We start from the raw sequence: 21,234 nt of genomic DNA, 5'->3' as shown, positions 1-21,234 counted from the left end.
TTAGCTCAAACACTAGATTTCTTGTAAGTACTTGAAATTCTGTTATCTTTGTGCCAGGTTTTACTTGCTGTTACTACTAGGTTTGTCTAAAAATAAATAAATAAATAAATTCTGTGTGGACATTCTGGAACTGGATTGTCATTCTGGCACTCAGACTACATGATACTCTGACCAAACATAACTCAGCTAAGGTACCAAGTAGAGCTGAATCAAATTTCTTCCTGCAAGGCAACACAGGGAGGAGTGGTTTGAGAAGAGACTTTCTTGCATTTCTTTCAGTACTTCAGCCATCTATACTGAGGGGCTGGAAGTCCTATGAAAGCCATATCCATAGGAATTGAGGAATGGATCTGGTGAAGTAGGAACTGGCCAGGGAAAGACAATGGAAAGACAGCACAGTTACATTAGATGGAAACCAAGCCAAATGACTTCTATAAAGAAACAAATAGAAAAAATATTTCTCAATGCAAAATGCTTACTTGTGCAAGAACTTCGACTATATAATGTAGATATGTTCTTTATGTTTTATTCTTAAAAATGCAGTGGGAACTGAGGTAGCCACTTACAAATATAAACAGTTTATATGGGAGAGTCTGAAAGTACTAACAACAACAACAAAAAAAGCAATTAATAAAACCTGTAGATTGCCAAAGTGTACTTTCCAAGAAGTGAAGTATAATATAGAGAAGAAAGCAAACTATAATTTCAAAGATCAATGACTTTCTAATTTGTTTCTATTTTAAGCCATATAAATTAATTTTTTTCTAAAAATGAATTACCAGTGAATTATGGTGTGTTTTTTTGTTTTTATTTTTGTTTAAGGTAAGAGGGCCTCCACTTGCAGGAGCATTTAAAGAGAGACCAACGAAGCCCACAGCATTTCGCAAATTTTACGAGCGAGGAGACTTCCCAATTGCCCTTGAGCATGATACAAAAGGAAACAAAATAGCCTGGAAGGTAAGTCATGGCACAGCTGTGACCGCCTTCACAGCTGTGAGCTTCTTGAAGTGACACCTCTCATTGTCAAACAAAGTTGGCTTATAAGTAAATAAACTGAAGCAATTTCATAGCAAATGGAAGATGGTGGGAGAGATGTTACAGAGACGTCCCTGAGTCAGCTGTCTACCTTGGCTAACAATTAAATTATATGCTGCAAAAAGGAAGATGACAGAGTTGCTTTGCCTTTAGAGAATTGCCTCCTGCCCAATTCATCTCTATTTTTATGAGGACCTGGCAATGCAGCCTATTTCAGGCAGTCCATCAAATAATGGAAGTGGCTGGTTACAGTGAGCAGCAGCCATTTATCTACCCCAAATTTCACCTTCCTGCAGGACACTTCCAAATAGAAGCTTTAATTACCTAAATGGATAGGTCAAGATTGGCTGCTCCCTGAAAATGCAGAGCAGAATACAAACGAAGGCAGATTCTCATTCCACAGCTGTACTCTCAGTCTACAGCATATGTCAGACAGCGTAATCGCTGTCATACGTGCCCCTGTTAGAGGCTGACCTCCACTGCTGAAACCATTACAGCTACGACATTTCTCTGACAAAAGGTTAATTGGCTTCAAAATAAATGTATTGCCTAATGACTCCATTCTAATGCGGCTGTGTTTCTCCCTAAAAGGCTTGGTGATGTTATTTGTAAAACTTGCCAATCTTCTAAGTAACCACTGCAGACTTTTAAATTTAATTTGAAAAATGAATGCTGATCTTTAACCTACCCCTACTATTTAATTATTTTGGTTTTCATGATTTTTTTTCCTTTGTGTTATTTATTGGACTACAATAAGATTTTGCTGGAAGCAGTGATAGTTACAGAAAACGAACATGATATGAATGAGCAAAGTATGTTAGATTTGTAGAATGTTTTAAATTTTTCATGTCAAGAAAGTTATAACAATTTTAAATACATAGTTATATTAATGAATTAATGAAAAAAAAAGATTTTCAATCTTATAACTGATAACTGATTCTACTGCTAATGATGCCAACAGGGTTAGAACTATACATTGGTAAGTAGCACTGTATAATTTGTTTGTAACTAGGTTTTAAGATAGCTTTTTTGCCTATTTAATTACAGAAGACGGATTTGTGCTGTGAGAAAGTACTAGTTTCTTACCAATAGCAATGATAGATCAGCTCAAGTAATTATGAATAGTTCTTTCAATAAAGGGAAGCTCTATCCAACACCTTACCCATGATCACAATGAGATTCCATTGCAGCTGTTCTTTAGGCAACCTTAGTTATGACCTTACTGGATTAAAAATCACGGGTTTACAATTTAAGTCTGCCCTCTAATCTTTCATCACCAGGCAAGACCCATAGATGACTTGCAAACATATGCAAAAATCTATTAGAATTTAGTTTTAATCCTGAAGCATTATAACTTCTAATTTCTCAAAATCAGATTGAGAGATACAATTTACCTAATTTTAGCTGCTTTTTGATGTACATACTTCAGTTATATAGCGAGGTGGGGATTGGTCTCTTCTCCTAAGCACCAAGTGATAAGAGAAGAGGAAATGGCCTTAAGTTGTGCCAGGGGAGGTTTAGGTTGGATATTAGGGAAAATTGCTGAAAGCATTGTGAAATATTGAAACAGGCTGCTCAGTGAAGTAGTTGAGTTACCATCCCTGGAGGTCTTCAAAAAACTTGTGAATGTAGTGCTTAGTGACATGGTTTAATGGTGGACTTGGCAATACTAGTTTAAAGGTTGGACCAGATGATCTTAGAGGTCTTTTCCGACCTAAATGATTCTATGATTATAAGGATTAGTATTCCACCAGATGATGCTACTGGCTGCTTGGTTAACTTCTTGCTACATTGCTTTCTACAAGCCTTCTAACAAAAGCTGATCCTCTAAAATAAGCATTTGTTCACTGTGTCTGTCAGTTTGAATTGTTTGAAGATATATTACCTTAAAACAATCTTAATATCAGAGTTTCTGGTCAAAGACCCAGCAGATATTTTTTCTTATTGCAAATTGCAATCTTATCACTCCAATGTCTCCCTAATATCCACCTAGCAATGTCAAAACATTGGCATTGTAGCTAGTGAGGAATAGGGCTATGATGTCATGCAACAGTTCTCTTTGCTATTGTTGTTCAACCTCTCTTTCAAAACAAATTATCACTACTTCAGTATACATCCAAAAAGGGAACATAATAGCACACTATTCTATTCGTATATCATCAGCATGGCAGGGTCCAAGCTTATTTCCCTTATTTCAATCCACTTGATTTACTCACAAATCAATCTAGGCTGAGTTTTGTGGCAGGCACTCAAGAAAACAATACTGAGATAGTAGAATTACTTCAGGCTGTTGTTTAATTTGGCACACAACCATCATTGATTATTGTGCAGTTTAAGTAGATGAAAAAGGCAAATAGGAGTTTTCTAGTTCAAACTTTACATTAGATAGCTTCTAATATCTTAGAGACTGTCTGCTGCTGCTAGAGGCTGTGAAGGTTGTTCAGCATTAATTATTATTTAGAGGTGCAGATAATTTAAAGGTCTGTATTTTTTACTTGTTTTAAGGACAAATAAATAGTCAAAATAGCCACAATATGTCTAATGGCTCGTTTTCGTCTGTTTATCATATTCATTTGTAACCCTGAATAAATAAGTAATCATTTTAGTAATATAATTTACTCAATACTGCTTCAATTTATGAAAATGGAAAAAAAAATACTTTTACTAATGAAATATGTCAAGGAAAATGTTCTAAAAAAAATTTCAGCTGAACTGTATTTATTTGCATGAATCAGATAGGTCTAGTGAAGGGATAAAAAGAATAAATAATAACTGTTATTTTAATTCTGCTATCATTGCACAGTATCATTGTTTGATTGTGAGGAATTTTTTTTCTTTATTTATGTGATGTTCATCATGGTTCATTTCACTCTTGTTAGTTTGTCTACCCAGTGGTGCGTGAGAGAAAATGCAAGGGGGTCTCACAAACATGATTTATTCTGACAAATGAAAATACTATAGGATTTTGTTCGTTCCTGAAAGATATGCAGTGTTTTTATTTGGTTGGTTGGGTAGGGCTTTGGTAATTACTGAAACAAACAAAATAACCAGAATTATCAGACTTTTTTTTTTTTTTTGAAATAATCGCAATATTGTAATTCTGTGAACACAACAGACATTTTTAGCTAAAAGAATCTGAAATCTTGTAACATCCATGAATTGTGTTAACGGGGACAAAAATCTTTGACTAACATGCACAAATGACCCTTGAGTTCATAACAGTTCTGGTTATCTCTTATTTTAAACCCATGACTAATTTCCTGTAAGGGCGAGCTACATATGACCCAGACAGGATATAAATTTTAAGTTCAAGAACTAATCAGAACTACTTCTGAATAACTGCATGTATTGACCCTCTGATTCTGAAATAGTAATACTGTGAGAATTAAAGTTGTGTTTCTGCAGTGGAAAATTCCACTAAACTTGCATATTCAAAAGTGATTGTGCAGGCATAATGGTGGCATAACAGTGGGGGTATGTTAACCAGATAAGGGGACAGTGGAAGATCCCACTGTCCCCAAATGAGGAGGATACCTAAGAAAAACAAGACAAGCAGTTGTGGAATCATCAAAAAAAAAGAAAAAATCAAAATCAAAGTCCCCTCCAGTCACGAGAGAAGAAGAAAAAAGGGGGAAAAGGAGAAATTAAAGGTTGGTCAAATAAAATTGTACATATATGGTATAGTAACAAGCGTCGAGTAGGTTGTGAACCGGTAGTTCTCAGCCAATAAGGAAATAGAGGAGGAATCAAGTGTCGGGTAATAGGAGATAAAAGGTTATGATACACTTCTACTGTGTGCTCCTGCTTGCAAGATGCCCGCCATTGCAATCGTGAATAAAAAAGCTGCGTCACTGAGATTCTTGCCTGAGCCTGTGTTGCAGATTGTTTCTCACAATACGTTTGGGAGGATTACTTCCAAAATGGACTACATTCCATTGGACTAAGGCATTCCTACTCCAAATTTATCCTAAATTTAGACAAGATTAAACTGTGCAGGGAAACCATGGTGTTTACGTAGGCAGCTTTTCTTAAAAACAGACCCAAAGCAAATTAGATCTCACTTACAAGGTCATTATAGCATGATCTGTCTTCTAAGTGAATTCTCAGCCTGAAGTCTTTAGGCTTAGAAAGGCATCTCTCTGAATACTCCCATAATATTGACATAATGGTTGGTAAGTTGCCATTGTCACACTACATAGTTTCTGCATTCCCCTCTTTTTTAGTGTTATTGCAAGTTCAAATAAACCTGTTTTGACCTGTGAAAAGAAAACTCACCATCTCCATAATTTGCCAGAAAAATATCTGGTTTTGAATACAATTAAAGTGAAAGAATCCATATGAAGGGAATTCAGGACATTTACCCCATTCGGAGAATGTACTAACAGTCAGTGAATTTCTTTGCTAAATTGTGTACATTCAGTATAACACTTGAATATCTAATTTAAATCCTTTGTTTTCATGCTTCCTGTATGGTCATTAGAGCTGTGTAAATATTAGTACCTTACAATTGATGCAAATACACAATACTCATATTTGGATAAAGCAATAGCTTTTGAGATCTAAAAATAAACTTCTTAAATTGAATGATTAATGAATGTTCAAGGATCTTTCCAAATTTGAAGCATTCGATTTTGTCCAGAAACAGAGAGTAGTTAATAATCGTGTGGTTGAAAACTGTGTCTCTGATGTGGGTGAAATGTAAAATTTTAGGATATAAATTGTTGTTAATTTAGAGTTAGATAGTAGTGGACAGTAATCTTTTTAGAAAAAGAGTGAGTTAGAATATTTATTTCCTAAGTCCTTTGACTACTTACTTGGGATCCTTAAGTTCTCTTTTAGCTATGTATATCATAATTTTATTTAAAAATGTAGTAATATATTCTTTTGCACAATTTCATACTAAGCTATGAATAATAAAAGCTCATGGCTCAGGTCTTGAAAAGAACTTCCACTTTTAAATGCGCATTACCGCATTTTAAAAGGTCAGAACGCAATTAAACCTTTTACTAAGAAAGTTGATAAAACCAAGGAAGTATTTCTGAATTATTAAGAATATATTTTATATGCAGTCTCTCTGTATCTGTCGTCAGAATGTTTGAAAAATCAGTTGTTTAGGGAGTCGGGCTCATTACAAAAGTTGTTATACTTTGAAAAAAAATGCTGCTGTTCTTCAAAATGATGTTAGCACTTTCAAAGAAATGAAAACCAAGTTCAAGTTCAAAACCACAAACTTCTCTATCAAGCACAAATATCAAAATGAATATGATTTTCATCTTTTGGATTTTTTTATTTTTTTTGCCAGCATAGCTATATTCATTAAGGGTGTGACTTTTACCATTTTAATTTTTCTTCATCCTCTCTTCCCCATATATTTTTTTTTTCAGGGACTCATGTAAGCTTTGATATCAAAACTAATTCTTAGTTGTAGAAATTAGATGCAGTGGTAGAAGACAGTGTTCTCCTGCCCTTAATGTCATGCGTTTGGATTGCGCATACAGTTTTTTCTTGTGCAGTTTATTGAAGGTTGCTTTTGGGAACAGGGACTACAAGTTATCTGAACATGCCGTGGAACTGCAATTTTTGTTAGCACCTCTGATCCCTCATGATCTTATCTGCCTGTTTTATGTTAATGTTTATAAAATTCTCAGCTATGATTAAACTGACACCTATACCCAGCACCATGATTTTTTTTATTATTTTTTTTTTAATAAAATAGGTGTTGTATTTTTTGTTTGGTTTTTGTTCATCTGTTTTATTTTGTTTTCTTTTTCTGCAAGTACAACCTTTTTTTGTTGAGGGTTAAGTTTTCAGTGAGAGGTAATATAGTTTATTGTAGTAACCACTATAGTTAGAAAGGAAGGAGACGTTTTCAGGTGCAAAAGTAGTATCTCTCAGTATTTTTTAATTTTATGGAGTCATTTTGCCATTAATCCACATGAATAAACACCATATACTGTTCCTATGTAGTATTAAGTAAGCTTAGGAAAGATTTCCCAAAGTTCAAATCCCCAAAACAATAACAATTAGTTGTAGGGAGCTCAGTTACCCTAAAGAATGATCTCATTATTTTACTAATGTCTTGCTATTTGTAGAAGTAAAATGTGATTCCAGAAGTTGGATGGATTTAATAGCTTATCATCATCAAAAGGGGAAGGTCTGACTTTTCTTTACTTCTTCTGGTCACTGTTCCTATAGCATACTTGATACAGGCACTGACACTAATCAGAGCCCCTGGGAGTAAATTTATCTCACTAACACAGGAAAAAAAAATTGGATATGTTTTTTTTCGATTAACAACACACTCACAGTCCTTCAAACTTTGATTACAAAGAGGTCCATGAGTGCTAAAGCTGTGTGTTGATGAAGGAGAGTAAAACAGTAGTGAAGAATGGGAGAGAGCTGAAGGGTCTTAAAACTTTTTTTCTTTCAACAGCAATGAACCACTGGATTAGTTTAGCTACTTGTGGAATTGCAACCTCATATATCTGAAAGCAGAAAGAACAAATTGTCTATGTAAAACAATGTTTTTCTTTTGAATTTATTTTCATATATATAGTTTTATTTATTTATTTATTTATGCTTCTGTTCTCTGTTAAAGTATTTAATCCCTTCTTAATAAAAGATTTTGCAAGGACACTGTCATCTTGAAAAAAAAACCTGTAAATCCCTCTTAAACACTGTCATGCAGAATAAAGATTTTTGCAAGATTGTATACAAAGAAGGGTGATCACATATCATGTTTAGCCACAGTGGATGCTACTTTCTATTTTATTTAATGTCTTCATTAATGTTTTAGGACGTAGTTCAGTGTTTTGTTCTGCAATAGATGTCTGTTTATCATCCCCAGAGGACTCCTTTTTTTAATCATTTCAGTGATCCTGTTTAAGCCTGTCTCCAATACAATTTTGTTGGTATAGCAGAAAATTGCAGTGTGGATTCAAGAGAGAGCAATTGGAAGCAGGAATTTCTTAATCCAGAAATATTACATAATAATTTAAAGAAATCAGGAATATGATTTGAAGCAAAGAAAAAAAAAGTCTCGGAGAAACAAATTCTAAATGCTGCCTCTAAAAAATAAAATAAAAATTATTAACAGATATAATGTAAAGGAATAGTTTAGAAAATAATTAGAAAATTAAATAGTAAAGAACTCGGTTTTCTGAGATGTGAAATGGTCACAAGCTAGAATTATTCAGTTTTAAACTAAAAATGCAGCAATAGGTCTGTTGCGTCATCTTAACTGAAATTATTAGTAATTTCTTACTATGGCTTACTGAAGCAAACACAAGTAAATGGCATTCATAAACGTGTGTTTGGACAAATCTCATTCCTAATTCTTTGTGAGTGTTATACTACCGCCCAACTAATTACTATGAAAGTGCTGTCTTGGCTGATGTGCATGTGACTTTTTCTTAGAGATTGTTATAAACTGTAAACACATTTGTATTCCTCTTGTTTCCTTTTTTAAAATATGTAGCATTAAAAAATAGTTATGTCCTAATGTCTGTAACATGATTCTCGTTTAAAAGAAAACACCTTTATATCTCTTAGGGAATATCATGTATATACTATGCTTATACCCACTCTATGGCCTGAAATATACAAAAGAGCTTGAGAATAAATACTATATCCTTTCTATCAAATAAACCAAATTCCTATTGATGAATTAGAATGGGATCTGTGTTGCTCTAGGTGAATAATATCCATTCTCCTTTCCCTTTTTCTTCCTATGGTATTCTAACTTTTTCTACTGACATTTTATATTTTTCATCCTTGATGATGCTCTGTTCAATCCATTTCTGATCAGCTACAACATATAATGCCTCAAGTTATCAAAGTTACAGAAGTTATGAACATTTTTTTGATAACATCAGACTTAAATCACTCTATTTTGTTTAAGAAGTGTTAGTTTTTATCTAATTTCATTTATATTTAAGTGTGTTAATTTTATGTTTATATTTAGCAAGTATGTAGTTTGTTTAGTTTGTTGTTTGTTTTTTTTTTTCTTAAGTTGCTAATTATATTGGCTCTAGCTATATTGACTCTAGCACTCATGTGAGTTAGCAAAAACTTACTATCTTTAGTTTACAGGCTAAAATAGAATATAAAGTTGATGTCCTTTAATTAAGGCAATATTTTTAAAGTTGTTGAGTAATTCTGGATGTATCCAGTTTTCATCCCATGATATACATAGTCATAGAAAGTGATGGAACTATGGGTTTCTCAATTCTGAAATTTCTTTGTTGATTAGAAGCCAGCACTAAGTAACATTAATTTCAAATAAATGGAATCTGTTCAAATCTTGCTTTTCCAAAGCAATATAGTAGAATTAATTTTCAAATGAAAAGCTGTTATTAATAGCAGTGCATCATTTAATTAAATGCTTAAAACATGTCATAGATTCAGATAAATCAATGGCTATATGATATGCATTTTTCTATTGACTCATTACTTCCTAATACTAATCTGCAAATAATTCATGACATTACTCTTTTCTCTCCAGTTCTCTTTCATGTTTGAAAAGGAGCCATCTTTACAGGTCTTAGAAGACATTTGCGGTGTTAGCAATTCAAAAAGAATCTTATCAAAATGCTGTTTCAAAACACTTCATCAGATCACTATGTTTTTATGAAATACCATAAAATTCAAAGTAACTGTTTCAATACTTATCAGTGTTCTCATAGGTCGTTTTCAGTTTGTACATTTAAGCTACTATTTTCTATGAAACAGAAATTATGTGTCAAAGGTTATTTAGTGCCATCTCTCCCTTCATACCACTTGTGGATCACAGAAAGCTAATTCGTTCTAGAGTTAGGTTTTTTACAATTCTCTGGTCTTTTCCATTCCTTTTATATTTATAATTTAAAAATCTAAAGAAATGTCTTTTTTCTCCATGCTTAGGTAAAGTACCCTATTTTTTGAAAAAATATATACTCAATCAATATCAATACTTAATTGAAAATATGACGTACATTTGCTTAACAGTAAAATAATGTTTCCCTTAAAAAGTAAAGAATGTTTTATTGGACGCGACTCAGATCTCGTTTCTCTTAACACCAATGCCGAACTTAGATACTAGCGTTCAGCTGGAGTCTAAAACAAGCTTTACAAATAGTAGTGACAGTTTACCTGGTTCCTATAGTACAGAGCTGCCACATTTCAATTATTAATTCCTCTGTGACTAATTAATAGCTGCATCTTATCCCAGGATTCTAGAAAACAGTAATACTGTGGCAGTTAATTTACTGTTCCTTTTTCCCTGCATACACAATTAAAGCCATCCCTTTATTTGATGTAAATTGCCATCTCTTGAAAGCGTATGGAATGAAAACCCAACCATGTATCAGAAATAACTTTAATTTAAATTTGCTAAATGACCTCTGAAAGCTAGATGAAAGATTTTCTGCTGAATGGGCTGGTGCTCCCTGCCTGTATAATTTATGTGAGAAATTAGTGCGAATGGTTCACTTTTATGGAGCAGTGCTGCTTGTAGCAAGCCTGCAGAAACAATTTTCCCCCAAGCCTCCATCTGTTCTTCAAACCAGGGCATATGCCATCTCATTGAGCTTGAAAGTCAACTGATTTATAACTCCTGAAAAGTGCATAGATTGAAAAGAAAGGTCGAATGCTGCTATGTGACAATGATTTGCTAGGCACTTGGATAAAGACAATTCACATTACTATGGACCCAGGAGGACACAAGTGATGTTGTAAGCTTCAAAAATTGGTAGATTGACATGTAGGACAAAAACAAATTACTCCTCCTCCATGAGTTAAACAGCTACCCCTCTATTCCTAAAGATTAAAAATTTTTAGAAGGTATTGTAGGTATTATAGCCAAGATATCTTGTTATATTGTGTTTCAGACAGAATAATTTTTCCTAGCTACAAGGGTTGCCATCCAGAAGTGCCAAGACTTGTTCCATTTTAAAATGCAAGCAGAAACATCTGTCATAAAAAGTACTTATTGTTTTTTTGTCAGAAAGTTCTGTTCGGTAGTACACACACAACTTTGATGAATTTTCTGTATCTACTCTGAAGGTGAATTCTGATCCCTTATCCCTATTAATGGATGGTCTGTTCTCTGTCCATTTGTTGTCAGCCTTCTTCCTTTTACCCAAATACTACCGAGTTCTCTGGCAAGTGACAAAACCAATTGAATTGACAACATAAAAATCAATGTGTGTTTGATGTTTTCATTTATGGTTGTAAAATACTGTGGCTCTTCTACTTTGAGGCTCAGAAGCATCAACAACTGACAGTCTTTATCAAGTCTGATTTTTTTGTTTGTTTGTTTAATTTCAGTTAAAAATTTGCATATATTTAAGCACCTATTTAATATAAAAAGGTAATGTAGAAATGGTGCATACAGAGCCTTTTAATGTCAAAACTGAAGGGCAGATTTTGCGTTGAAAAACACAGAGACCTAGTATAAAAAGTACAGGTGAACAGCAGAGAATCATCCTCTACAAGCATGAGCTTGTTACATACTGAGATATCTGTAGCATCCCTAAGGAAAAAAAAAAAAAAAGACTATGAATATCCTGGCCTGACTCCCATAGGCAAATACACATTCTGAACATTACATATCCCAATAAAGAAAAGCAGGCAGATTAACTAGATTACTATTATGAATTATGTCTATTGTATAAATGAAATCTCTAACACTTAAATCAGTATCCAGCAATATAGAATTAAAATTCATGTAATGCATATGCTTTTGACTGACTAAAAATGATGAAAATATAGAGCTAATAAGCTTCTACAATCAAATACAAATTGTAAACATTTCATAATGCTGAAAAGGTGTTAAATATGTAGTTATAAAATGTCTTTATAAAATGGTACACTGTGTAAAGTAGAATGTGACATGTTTAAGTAAACTTCAAATTAATAGAAAACATACAAATTAATAGAAAAAAAGTTTACTATCACTGAAGACATATATTCTAAAAACATATTTAACCAATGGCTCTACTTCAGAAATGTGTTATACTGGATGTCTGTTCTCATCAGTTTTGTGATAAACACTATTATGTACTGTTACCCTTCAATTGTTTTACTTTTGGTGTACACTATATTAAACATGTGCATGTAACAAGTTTATCTCCCTCAGTCAATTTCATTGTTGTATACTGCTTCCAATGCATTAATTAATTTATTGTCATTTTAGTGTCATATTCTCTTCACTAACCTCTGTGAACCCTTCACATCAAATTCGCATCTACTCTTCTGCAGAATTCTGATCTTGGCTCAACACTGCTCTCATTCCTCACATTGGTATTCTGCCAATTAATAGTATTTCTTTGCTTAACTCCAAGTTTTATTGTCCTTTTACTTTCTTCCCTGTTTGTCCTTTAATCTGTATTTGTTCTTGCCTATCTGTGAGGAGTTCATCTTTATATGAAGTTATTCATGAGGACAACTCGGCAGGAACTGGTTTAAGCTTTTTACGCAAATAAGGTGTAATTTTACTAGTTTGATTATGGTGTAAATATGTCCTTGAATAGAAATCACTCAGATTAAGATTCTTGAGAACTTCCTAAAACAGCAAGCTCTAAATTTTAACTTTTTTTTTATTAATTTTCTCTTCCTTTGAAACTTGTTGACAACCCCGTTCAATAAAATAACTATCCAATATGGCCCGCAAAAGCTCTATTCTTGCAATACTTTTGCTGATACTGTGTAACAGTGGTGTTAGTGAGATGATCTGCCAAAATCTAAAATGTGAGCAGATATTTGTTTGTTCTCAGTCTTAACTATGGAACTTTCTTAATAAGTGCTAACTTCAAATAAATGTTACTGTATCCGTAAGACTGTAATTGCCAAGACCTTTAAAAATAAAACCCATTTAAATGTGTCTGATAAAAATTCCATTGTGGTAGTTAATTTGTGATTTTTTTTTCAAAAACATGTTTCTTTATCTTTGAAGACTTGAGTCTATATTTACGTTTCAAATAGCAGTATGTCTGTGTGACAGTAGTTGTAGCATGTGGTAGGTTATTGGGGCCAAAATAAATTATCTTAAATATTTAAATGAGATCGTTCCCCTTGGCTTTCAGCTTTTGCACATTAATGCTCAGGAAACAGGGAATTTTAGGGAATTATAAATACTGCAGTACTAAGTGACAGAATCTGTGGGTTGCTAGTTTTCTTTCCTGTGACTTCCTTCAATATCAGACAAAAAATAATATATCTTGCTTTGGTTTTAAAGGAATACCTGCTAAGTTGTCTCTGTATAATGAACCAATTTAAGTGCTGCAGGACATTATAGAAGTCTATATTTATAATATCAGAGATAAAATGCAAATAAAACTAACTGGCATATTATACTTTCAAATAATTAATTTAAGTTTCAGGCATTGGAACTGATTTTCCATGTTTTAAAATTAATATTTTGTTCATATGTTCAGGCAAATGCATGCCTTATTTAGAAAGTTATTACAAAAAATGGATAAATACTACCTCAGAAGATCACGAGTAATGATCTTTAAAGAGATATGAATATTTAGATGAAAATTTCCTCAGGCTAGAATGAAGCAAAAAAAAAAGGTGTTGCTTCCAGCTTAATTTAAACTTCAGTCTAAATACGTATCTCTCTAGGAACATGGGTTGTATTGTAATATAGTGAATATCATAATGAAGACTAAGTGCACTGAAGTGCTGTTCTGCTCAAAAAAGTAACGCAGTCAAGCAAAAATGTGGGGGTTGTCTTTATTGTGTTTCATTGTCTTCTAGATAGACTTATATTTTTAATTTTTTTTGTGCCTTTCAACCCTCCCAATTAAACAGAGCATTTATTTTTATCTCTTAATGTCCTTGACTAAAGAAAAAAATAAAGCATGAAAAATGCAAACAAGAGGAACATTCGCTGTACAAAAAGGTTGATTTATACATCACTATGTCTAAACTGCCACCTAACTAAAATGCCAAGTATGTAGCCAAGTTGCATTAATGGTGGTTGAGACAGAGATTCTTTTGGTTGACCCTTTCCAGTGTTGTTCCAGCTGTCAAATGACAAACATTTATAGCTGCTATTTTCATTTTTAACTTCTTCTTGCTGACAACTCATTATATTTCATATTTTTTTTCTAAAAACTTGTTTTTGAAAGCATGTAAATAACCTTCAATGCTCTTAGTAGAATTTCAGATTTCTTGTCTATATTAAATAGTAATAGCAATTGCCTTGAAGAGCTCAAAGTCGTTTTCAATCACCAAAATGTAGTTTCCATTTTACCAATTCAGGCATTAATTCTTGGTGTATTTCCCTATTGTTTCTATTATTTCTTCCTTTTCTAAAGTAATGTCAAAGTTCAAAATCAGGAAAAAATGCATTTTGATTCTGAGGCTGTGCAATGTCCATCGCTTTCAGAGGATTATGAGTTACTGACCTGTGTTGGTGTGTTCTATTCATATCCAAAGAAATTGCATTGAGGGTCAGAAGATGGTGATCATGTGCTTAACAAATCATAAATACCTGTATGTGTAAGTGATGTCCCACTCTGTGCTTCTTATCTTGTCTTTTCAGACCCTTAAAAATTCCTGTTCACATGTGAGAGACCTGCTTTGCCTTGCCATTTAATAACAACACTGGAGACTTGCTACTCTTATTCCTAGGTTGATCGACTGGGGGCCCTGGAATAAAACCTATGACTGTGTCAGAAACATTCCTTTTAATAAAACCCAAGCTAGGGCGTCAATTTCAGGTGAATTTCAATTTCCTTTGAGTTGTCACTTATGGTGTGCATTATTGCTCTGAAAGACAATGTGCATTATTATCTGATCTTAGTATGATTTTTTTTTTTGCTTAATATATTCACAGATCAGTTTATGTACTTGCAGAAAAAAAAAAAAAAGAAAAAAAAACCATATTAACCAGGTGAAAACAATGAAAATGGCAGCTCTTTTATGTTTGTGCTGGTCTAACCTTCTGTTCTCAGGCAGCAGTTTGTGTGGCAACATGAACAGCTATCATTTGGTACAAAATGTCATAGTATACATAAGTTTATTAATTTGGGCCTGTCACAGATATTATGAATATTTTACTCCTTTCACAGAGTACACTTGCCTGTGTAAAATTCTTGACAATATACAATTCTGAGAGGTTGATTCACTCTGAGTTCAAATAGTAGTTTTCAAGTTTGCAATTTAGCTGGAAATTTCTAGTTTAAGCTAAAGACAAGAAGAGCTACATTTCTTTGTTGTTTTTTTTTTATGTAAAATTAAACATATATTTTATTGCTTGTTTCTGCTGTATTATTTTTCTTTCTTTCTGTGTTTTGAGGCTCATCTGAAAAGATGAGAAAAATAGCCAGCTAAAACTGTTCAGTAGCATTACTGAAATTGCCTTATTCTTTCCTGACAAAATATAAACAGCGTATAGCCATAGTCCTCATAACCCCTGCCCAAAATGAGAAAATATTATATAGTTTTTTAGATTAAAAACTATCTGATAAGGAAAACCATTGATCCTTATTGAATTTATGCATAGATTTTTATTCATTTTTAAATCTGAACTTATTCAAATCATTCATTTATAAATGATACCAGGATTGCATAACAAAATATTTGCAATATGTTTATCATCAGTTGTAATAATTTTCATGTATTTATTTTTGTGACATAATCAAAGGCCATAAAATTCTACCAGTCCATCTACAATAGGAGTCCTCTTACTATATATAATAACTATGTGAAAAGATGAAGTGAATATAACTTCCTGTTCACATAGCTTTTTAATAAAGAACTCTTGTCATCAGTCTGTCAGAGATCTCTTGTCTGCAGACATTTCTGATTACAGACAACAAGGTAATATGTATGCTTTCTTGTGTAAAGAGTTGCAGATAATTATGACAATAAATTTATTTGCTCTCAAGGGCATAGAAAGACAAACTGTCATAGATTTACCACCTCAGAGGTGATTTAAACTACATGACTGACTTTGCATGAAGTTGATTTGGAATGCTCACATGATACATTAGTTAGACACAGCTAGTAGCCATTAGGTAAGAAGTAATAACGATCACTGACAGCAGGAACTTCAGCCCTGTACCTTTTTCCCAAGTAATAGTTTATTGAGGCATATAAGATCCTAGATCATTCACTTAGTTTTCAGAAATATTATAATGTGATGACAATCACCTAATACAGTGACTACCAGATTAAAATAATCCCCGCAAAAGTGGTTTAATTTTTAGATATGCACCAGATATCCATGCTTCCTGTTGTTGGTGGGTATTGGGTTGTTTGATTAAAATCCAAAGGCAGTAATTACATGTTGGTACTGCTAAAACTGTGCTGTTCCTCTTAATCTGTTATTTTATCAAACAGGTTTACTGATAAACCTGAGAAAGTAATGTAAAAATGAGTTCTCCCTAAGAGTAAAGTATGTTTTCTCTGCTTTAACAATTAATTCTATACCTATGTATATTTCATCACAAAGCAACCTTTTATACCACTGTTACTTCTGTAAGGAAATCAAAACCACTCTTTCTGCATGGAAAGATATAAGCACATTAGAAAGGTTGTTCTAATTTTCCTATCAACTAAGAAATGTCTTCACTGATGTGGTGGCATAACATGCTAAGCCTCTAAAATACTATCTAGATGAAACCTAGTACCTTTTGTTTTCTGAGAGTTTTAAAAAGTAGTTGTGTCTGATCTGATTTACCAGAAAAAAAAAAAAAAATATATATATATATATATAAAAAGAGATTTGATTTGGGTCTTCCTTGTCCTACCATAAAAATTGAGGTGGACTAAACCAGTAGAACTACCAAGACATATCATAGAGCTATTTGGGGTTCTTTACAGCTATTCAGCAAAACATAGTGGTTGAATCTCATTGTTTGGTCAGTATTTTGAAATACTTGGGATCTGAAGTACATTGAAATATTTGGTAAAATTGTTTAAAATCAGGTTATGTATGTGTTCACAAATTCTCATTGAAATCAATCTTTCTAAATCATAGATTTAGCGAGCCAAATACTTTCTACTATGTGTAGTGAAAATTTGACATTTTACTCCTATTTATTTATAATACACTATGAGAAAAAAGCTCATGTATAATGTTTAAATTGTACTCCAATGCATGCTATTTTTTCTATGAAGAACCATGATAAAACCATTTTAATGACTTTGCAAAGAAAGACCTCCTAACTAAAGTATAGCCTATATCAAGTGTTTCTCAGTTGCCTACAACTTTATTGAACTTCAGTCTTCCTTAGCAAAAAGTATTACCACTATATATGAAATGTTCATCTAAGTACTTATTAATTTTTGTACATTCCAACATTTTTACCAAGTTGGGGTGACTATCATTCTATAGTTTCTGGAGGAAAGTCATTGCATTTCCTTTTTATCAGATCTTTTGTCCAGTTGTTGCTGTTAATCACAGTACAAATGATTTCTAGCACATTAATCACTCTGCACTCCTTTCAAACTGCCACCATCTGCTTTAGTTTGTGAGTTTGTTTATTTCAGAATCATATCTTCCTCCCCCCCCCTTTTTCTCTTGACATATCATTTACAGATGTTAGTGCCTATCTCATTGCAACAAGATTCTGTGTTTGTATCTTGCTTTCATGTTTGATATTCAATACTGTAACAAGGATGGTATTTACTTTCTCATCAAAGTCCTTGCCTTTCTATGCTGTTGCTTTAGATCCTGGATCATTTTGATTTTCCACATTTTTTTTTGTCGTATGTCATACTCAGCATTTTATAGTATTTCTTATTGTTTTGTTCTATACATTTAGGTATTAGGTATTAGTCCTTTTCTTTCTTTCTTTCTTTCTTTCTTTCTTTTTTTTTTTTTTTACATATATCTTACAATAATTTACACTTCTTGATACCAAGAATGATTCATTTTTGAAGTCGAAAGTTTGACAGATTTCTTGTTTTTGAAGTGAAATGAGCTGTTGAAGAATGACTGGCTGGTTAGTAGCAATACTACAAAAAATAACCTGTGGGTCCTGGTGGACAGCAAGGTCAGCATGACTCAGCTGGGCTATTCATGGCAGCAATGAAGGCTATCCACATACTCGGAGACATTAGCAATATAAAGTCAGGGAGCTGAAGTAAAGCGTTATTTCCTTTACTTTCTATTTGTAGTCAAGGCTGCATCTGGAATTCTGTGTCCAGTTTTGGGCCCAAAAAATAGATGACTTAGAAGATATGAAGAAACTGAAGAGAGTCCAGCCACCAAGATGATTAAGAGGCTGTAGCACATGACATATGAAGAGAGAGTGAAGGAATTGAGTTGGGCTAGCTAGCCTGGGCAAGAGAAGGCTAAGGGCGATCTAATTGCAGACTTCCACTGCCAAAAGTCATGTTATAGAGGAGACAAAGCCACGAACTTCTCAGTGGTGCACAACAAAAGTGCAGGAGGCAACAGTTGCTATTTGCTATAAGGGAAGTTCCAAGTGGGTATGAGAAAAAGATTTCCATTTTTTGGCAGGGAGTTGAACAAGATGATCTTCGCAGGACTCTTCCAAAGTAAATTGTTCAGTGATTCTCTGAAATTAGTATCATTAGGTGGATGACCCTAATATTTAACTTCCCAGTGCTTCTGAAACATAGATGTTTCGCAGGTAAATAAAGCAAGACACAAAAAATGGCGCAATTTTAAATGCTGTTAATGAACTTGATTTGTTCCATTTTATTCTTGACATTCTTTTAAGACCACATTTCTTCCACATGCTGGATTGATACATACATATACACTTCTTTCGTACATAATTGTTGTCATTTTCTACCTGTATCTGGTAAACTTGCAATTGCATTCATATTATGTTTGAGATTTGTGTTTTGTGTTCAGTTTAGCGTAAGTAAATGCTAAATGTAAAAACACCTCCAGCTTTAGATCCTACAGTCAATGCATGCAGCTTTCTAAACTTGCATCAGTCTGATTCTTCCTGAAGAAGACTTTAAGATCTCTTCTTTGAGATTGATGTGTATTACAGGGAAATATACCTTCTTGAGTCAAGAAAGCCAGAAACATTCAAAATTAGTACGATTAGTACATTAACATTGTACAAAGTGCTTTGTGCCTCTAGATTTTATGTGATTTAAATGATAGCAGAAGAATTTCAACAGTACTTATCATGTAGTATTAGTTTCTAAATGTGATCCAAATAGATAGGTTTGTCTTCCCTTTTGAATTTATGAAAAATGAGGAAAAAATATAAAATATCCCACAATTCTCCTATAAAGCTGTTGGAATACCAGCACCTAGAGGCAATATATAAAATAATATTTTATTTCTATGCCTAGTTAGATATTTATCCATCCATGCAATGTCTTAAGATTAGGTCATGACTATTAGCACAATTGAACAGTGAAACAGATCTTGTTGCATATGTGATTCCAGATTTAAGAAGTGTTTACAGGTTGTATGAACTTTATAAACAGCTTAAGTATAGGCTGCTATAGACTGTGCGTAATCAGTTGGTCATAATTGTTCATTTACTGAGATATTAATCTTGCTGTTCTAATGTCTATGATTGCTTAAGTATCTGTTTTCTTTCCTCATATTAACATTTGGTTCATTTTGGTAAATTAGAGTGATTGATGTAAAGATGAGTTTTCAAGCATGAACTGTAGAAACTAACTGAATATAGAAATATCTGACAGATGTGGTGCTGAGACAAGCAGCCAACATCTAACACATAGGATCCAAATATTCTTGGAGGTTCTTGGGTCTGTTGCACTCCTTTGGCTGCAATTTGTTCCTTTACTGAGGCTAGACTAAAATAAGTGACAAATCCAACTGCCCTTTTAGAATAATACCTGGACATTTCGGCCCTTTTTCCTCATCTGTACTGTTATTCTCAAGGATAAGTTTTTGTTGGTGGCGGGTTTTTTTTTTGTTGTTGGTGGTGGTGATGGTGGTTCGTTGGTTTTGTTTGTTTGTTTGTTTGTTTTTAAACAGACTGTTTCAAATGGAGATACTTGCCTAGAAATGGGAGGGGGGAGTTATAAAGTTCAGGATTACTCAGGATTTTTGAGTCTCTCTGTTCTTCGGATGTGACCAGATTTCTGGGGTAATTCTTGTGTACAGATACTGTTCTGTTCCTCCATGCCCAAAGATGGTGACCAAAAACCTTATTATCAATGTAGAAACAGTCCCAGTTTTAGGTTTTATTTCCACCCTGCAGATAAATGTTTTTAGTGTTGATGTGCTACAACATAAGTCTTCTTAAAATTTTACTTCTTTTTTTTTTTTTTTTAATCTAGAAATCTATGTATATCACATACTACAAAAACTATATTTTGATTCATTATTATACTCTTTAATTACAGAATCATATATTTTTCCCTCAGGGCCTCACTTCATCTACTATGCAGGATGGATAGCTCACTTGAGATAGAGCTACATGAACACTTTCGGTTGCATCAGAACCAGATTTAAAAGTTCCATCTGTTTGTTCATGTCCTGTGCCATAGTTTAGTGCTCCCTTGGTTGCGCTTAGGTTTCACTCTATGAATCAGATCACTGAAATGATAGATTTTAAAACTAGTTAAAAATATGTCTGTAGTTTTAGTTGGCTGGTTGGTTTTGTTTGTTTGCTTTTCTGTTTGTTTTATTTTGGATCAGGTAACATGTAATTTAGATCAACAGTAACATGGGATGTAGTGCAGCCTCACAGATTCTTGCAGTGTTGCAACTGAAAGGGCAGTGAGCCACAGCAGTAGAGTAGGAAGAAACAGAAGGGAGAGAAGATGTCTTAAATTCATTCTACACATAGATAAAACTTAAAAAGCTAAAATATCAAATCAGTGGTTCCTAGAAACGTTGCTTGAATTATATGTTGAATTACATATTTTTTCCTGTGCTTTATTACAGTGCTATCAGTGTAATATCAGATCACTTCATAATTTTTTGTCAGTTTACTTCACAGAGTTTACAGTGTTAAGCCTGTCTTGCAGAAAAGGTGGCAGAAGGAGTCTGTGCATTAAATTTCTAACTCTAACTTAACCCTGGTAATAATTTTAATAATTTAATAATTTAATGATTAATTCGAAGTTAGTAATTTTATTTTGAGTCCTGACTGTTCAGATTACTTATTCTTGTTTATTTTCTCTATTTGAAATGCAGCCCCTGCTGACTTATACAATTTTTATGAAGGCTGTAACTGAAGGAGTTTAGAAATTATTACTCAAAAATTTGAATGAAATATTTTTAAATTGTTTAGAATC

At 33.2% G+C, this 21,234-nt stretch overlaps 1 protein-coding gene across 4 annotated transcripts in view; it reads left to right on the top strand.

The window, feature by feature from the left end:
• PACRG (parkin coregulated) overlaps positions 1–21,234 on the top strand; it is a 221,900-nt gene that overhangs the window by 52,375 nt on the left and 148,291 nt on the right. For all 4 annotated transcript variants that reach the window (XM_066994151.1, XM_048067875.2, XM_048067876.2 and 1 more), the window contains exon 3: positions 823–957. In XM_066994151.1, coding sequence (XP_066850252.1) covers positions 823–957 — 135 coding nt within the window. The remainder of the gene's footprint in view (positions 1–822; positions 958–21,234) is intronic.

This window comes from Anser cygnoides, chromosome 3 (genome assembly GCF_040182565.1).
Source record: "Anser cygnoides isolate HZ-2024a breed goose chromosome 3, Taihu_goose_T2T_genome, whole genome shotgun sequence".
NCBI lineage: Eukaryota > Metazoa > Chordata > Aves > Anseriformes > Anatidae > Anser > Anser cygnoides.
This window is presented reverse-complemented; position numbering and strand designations above follow the sequence as displayed.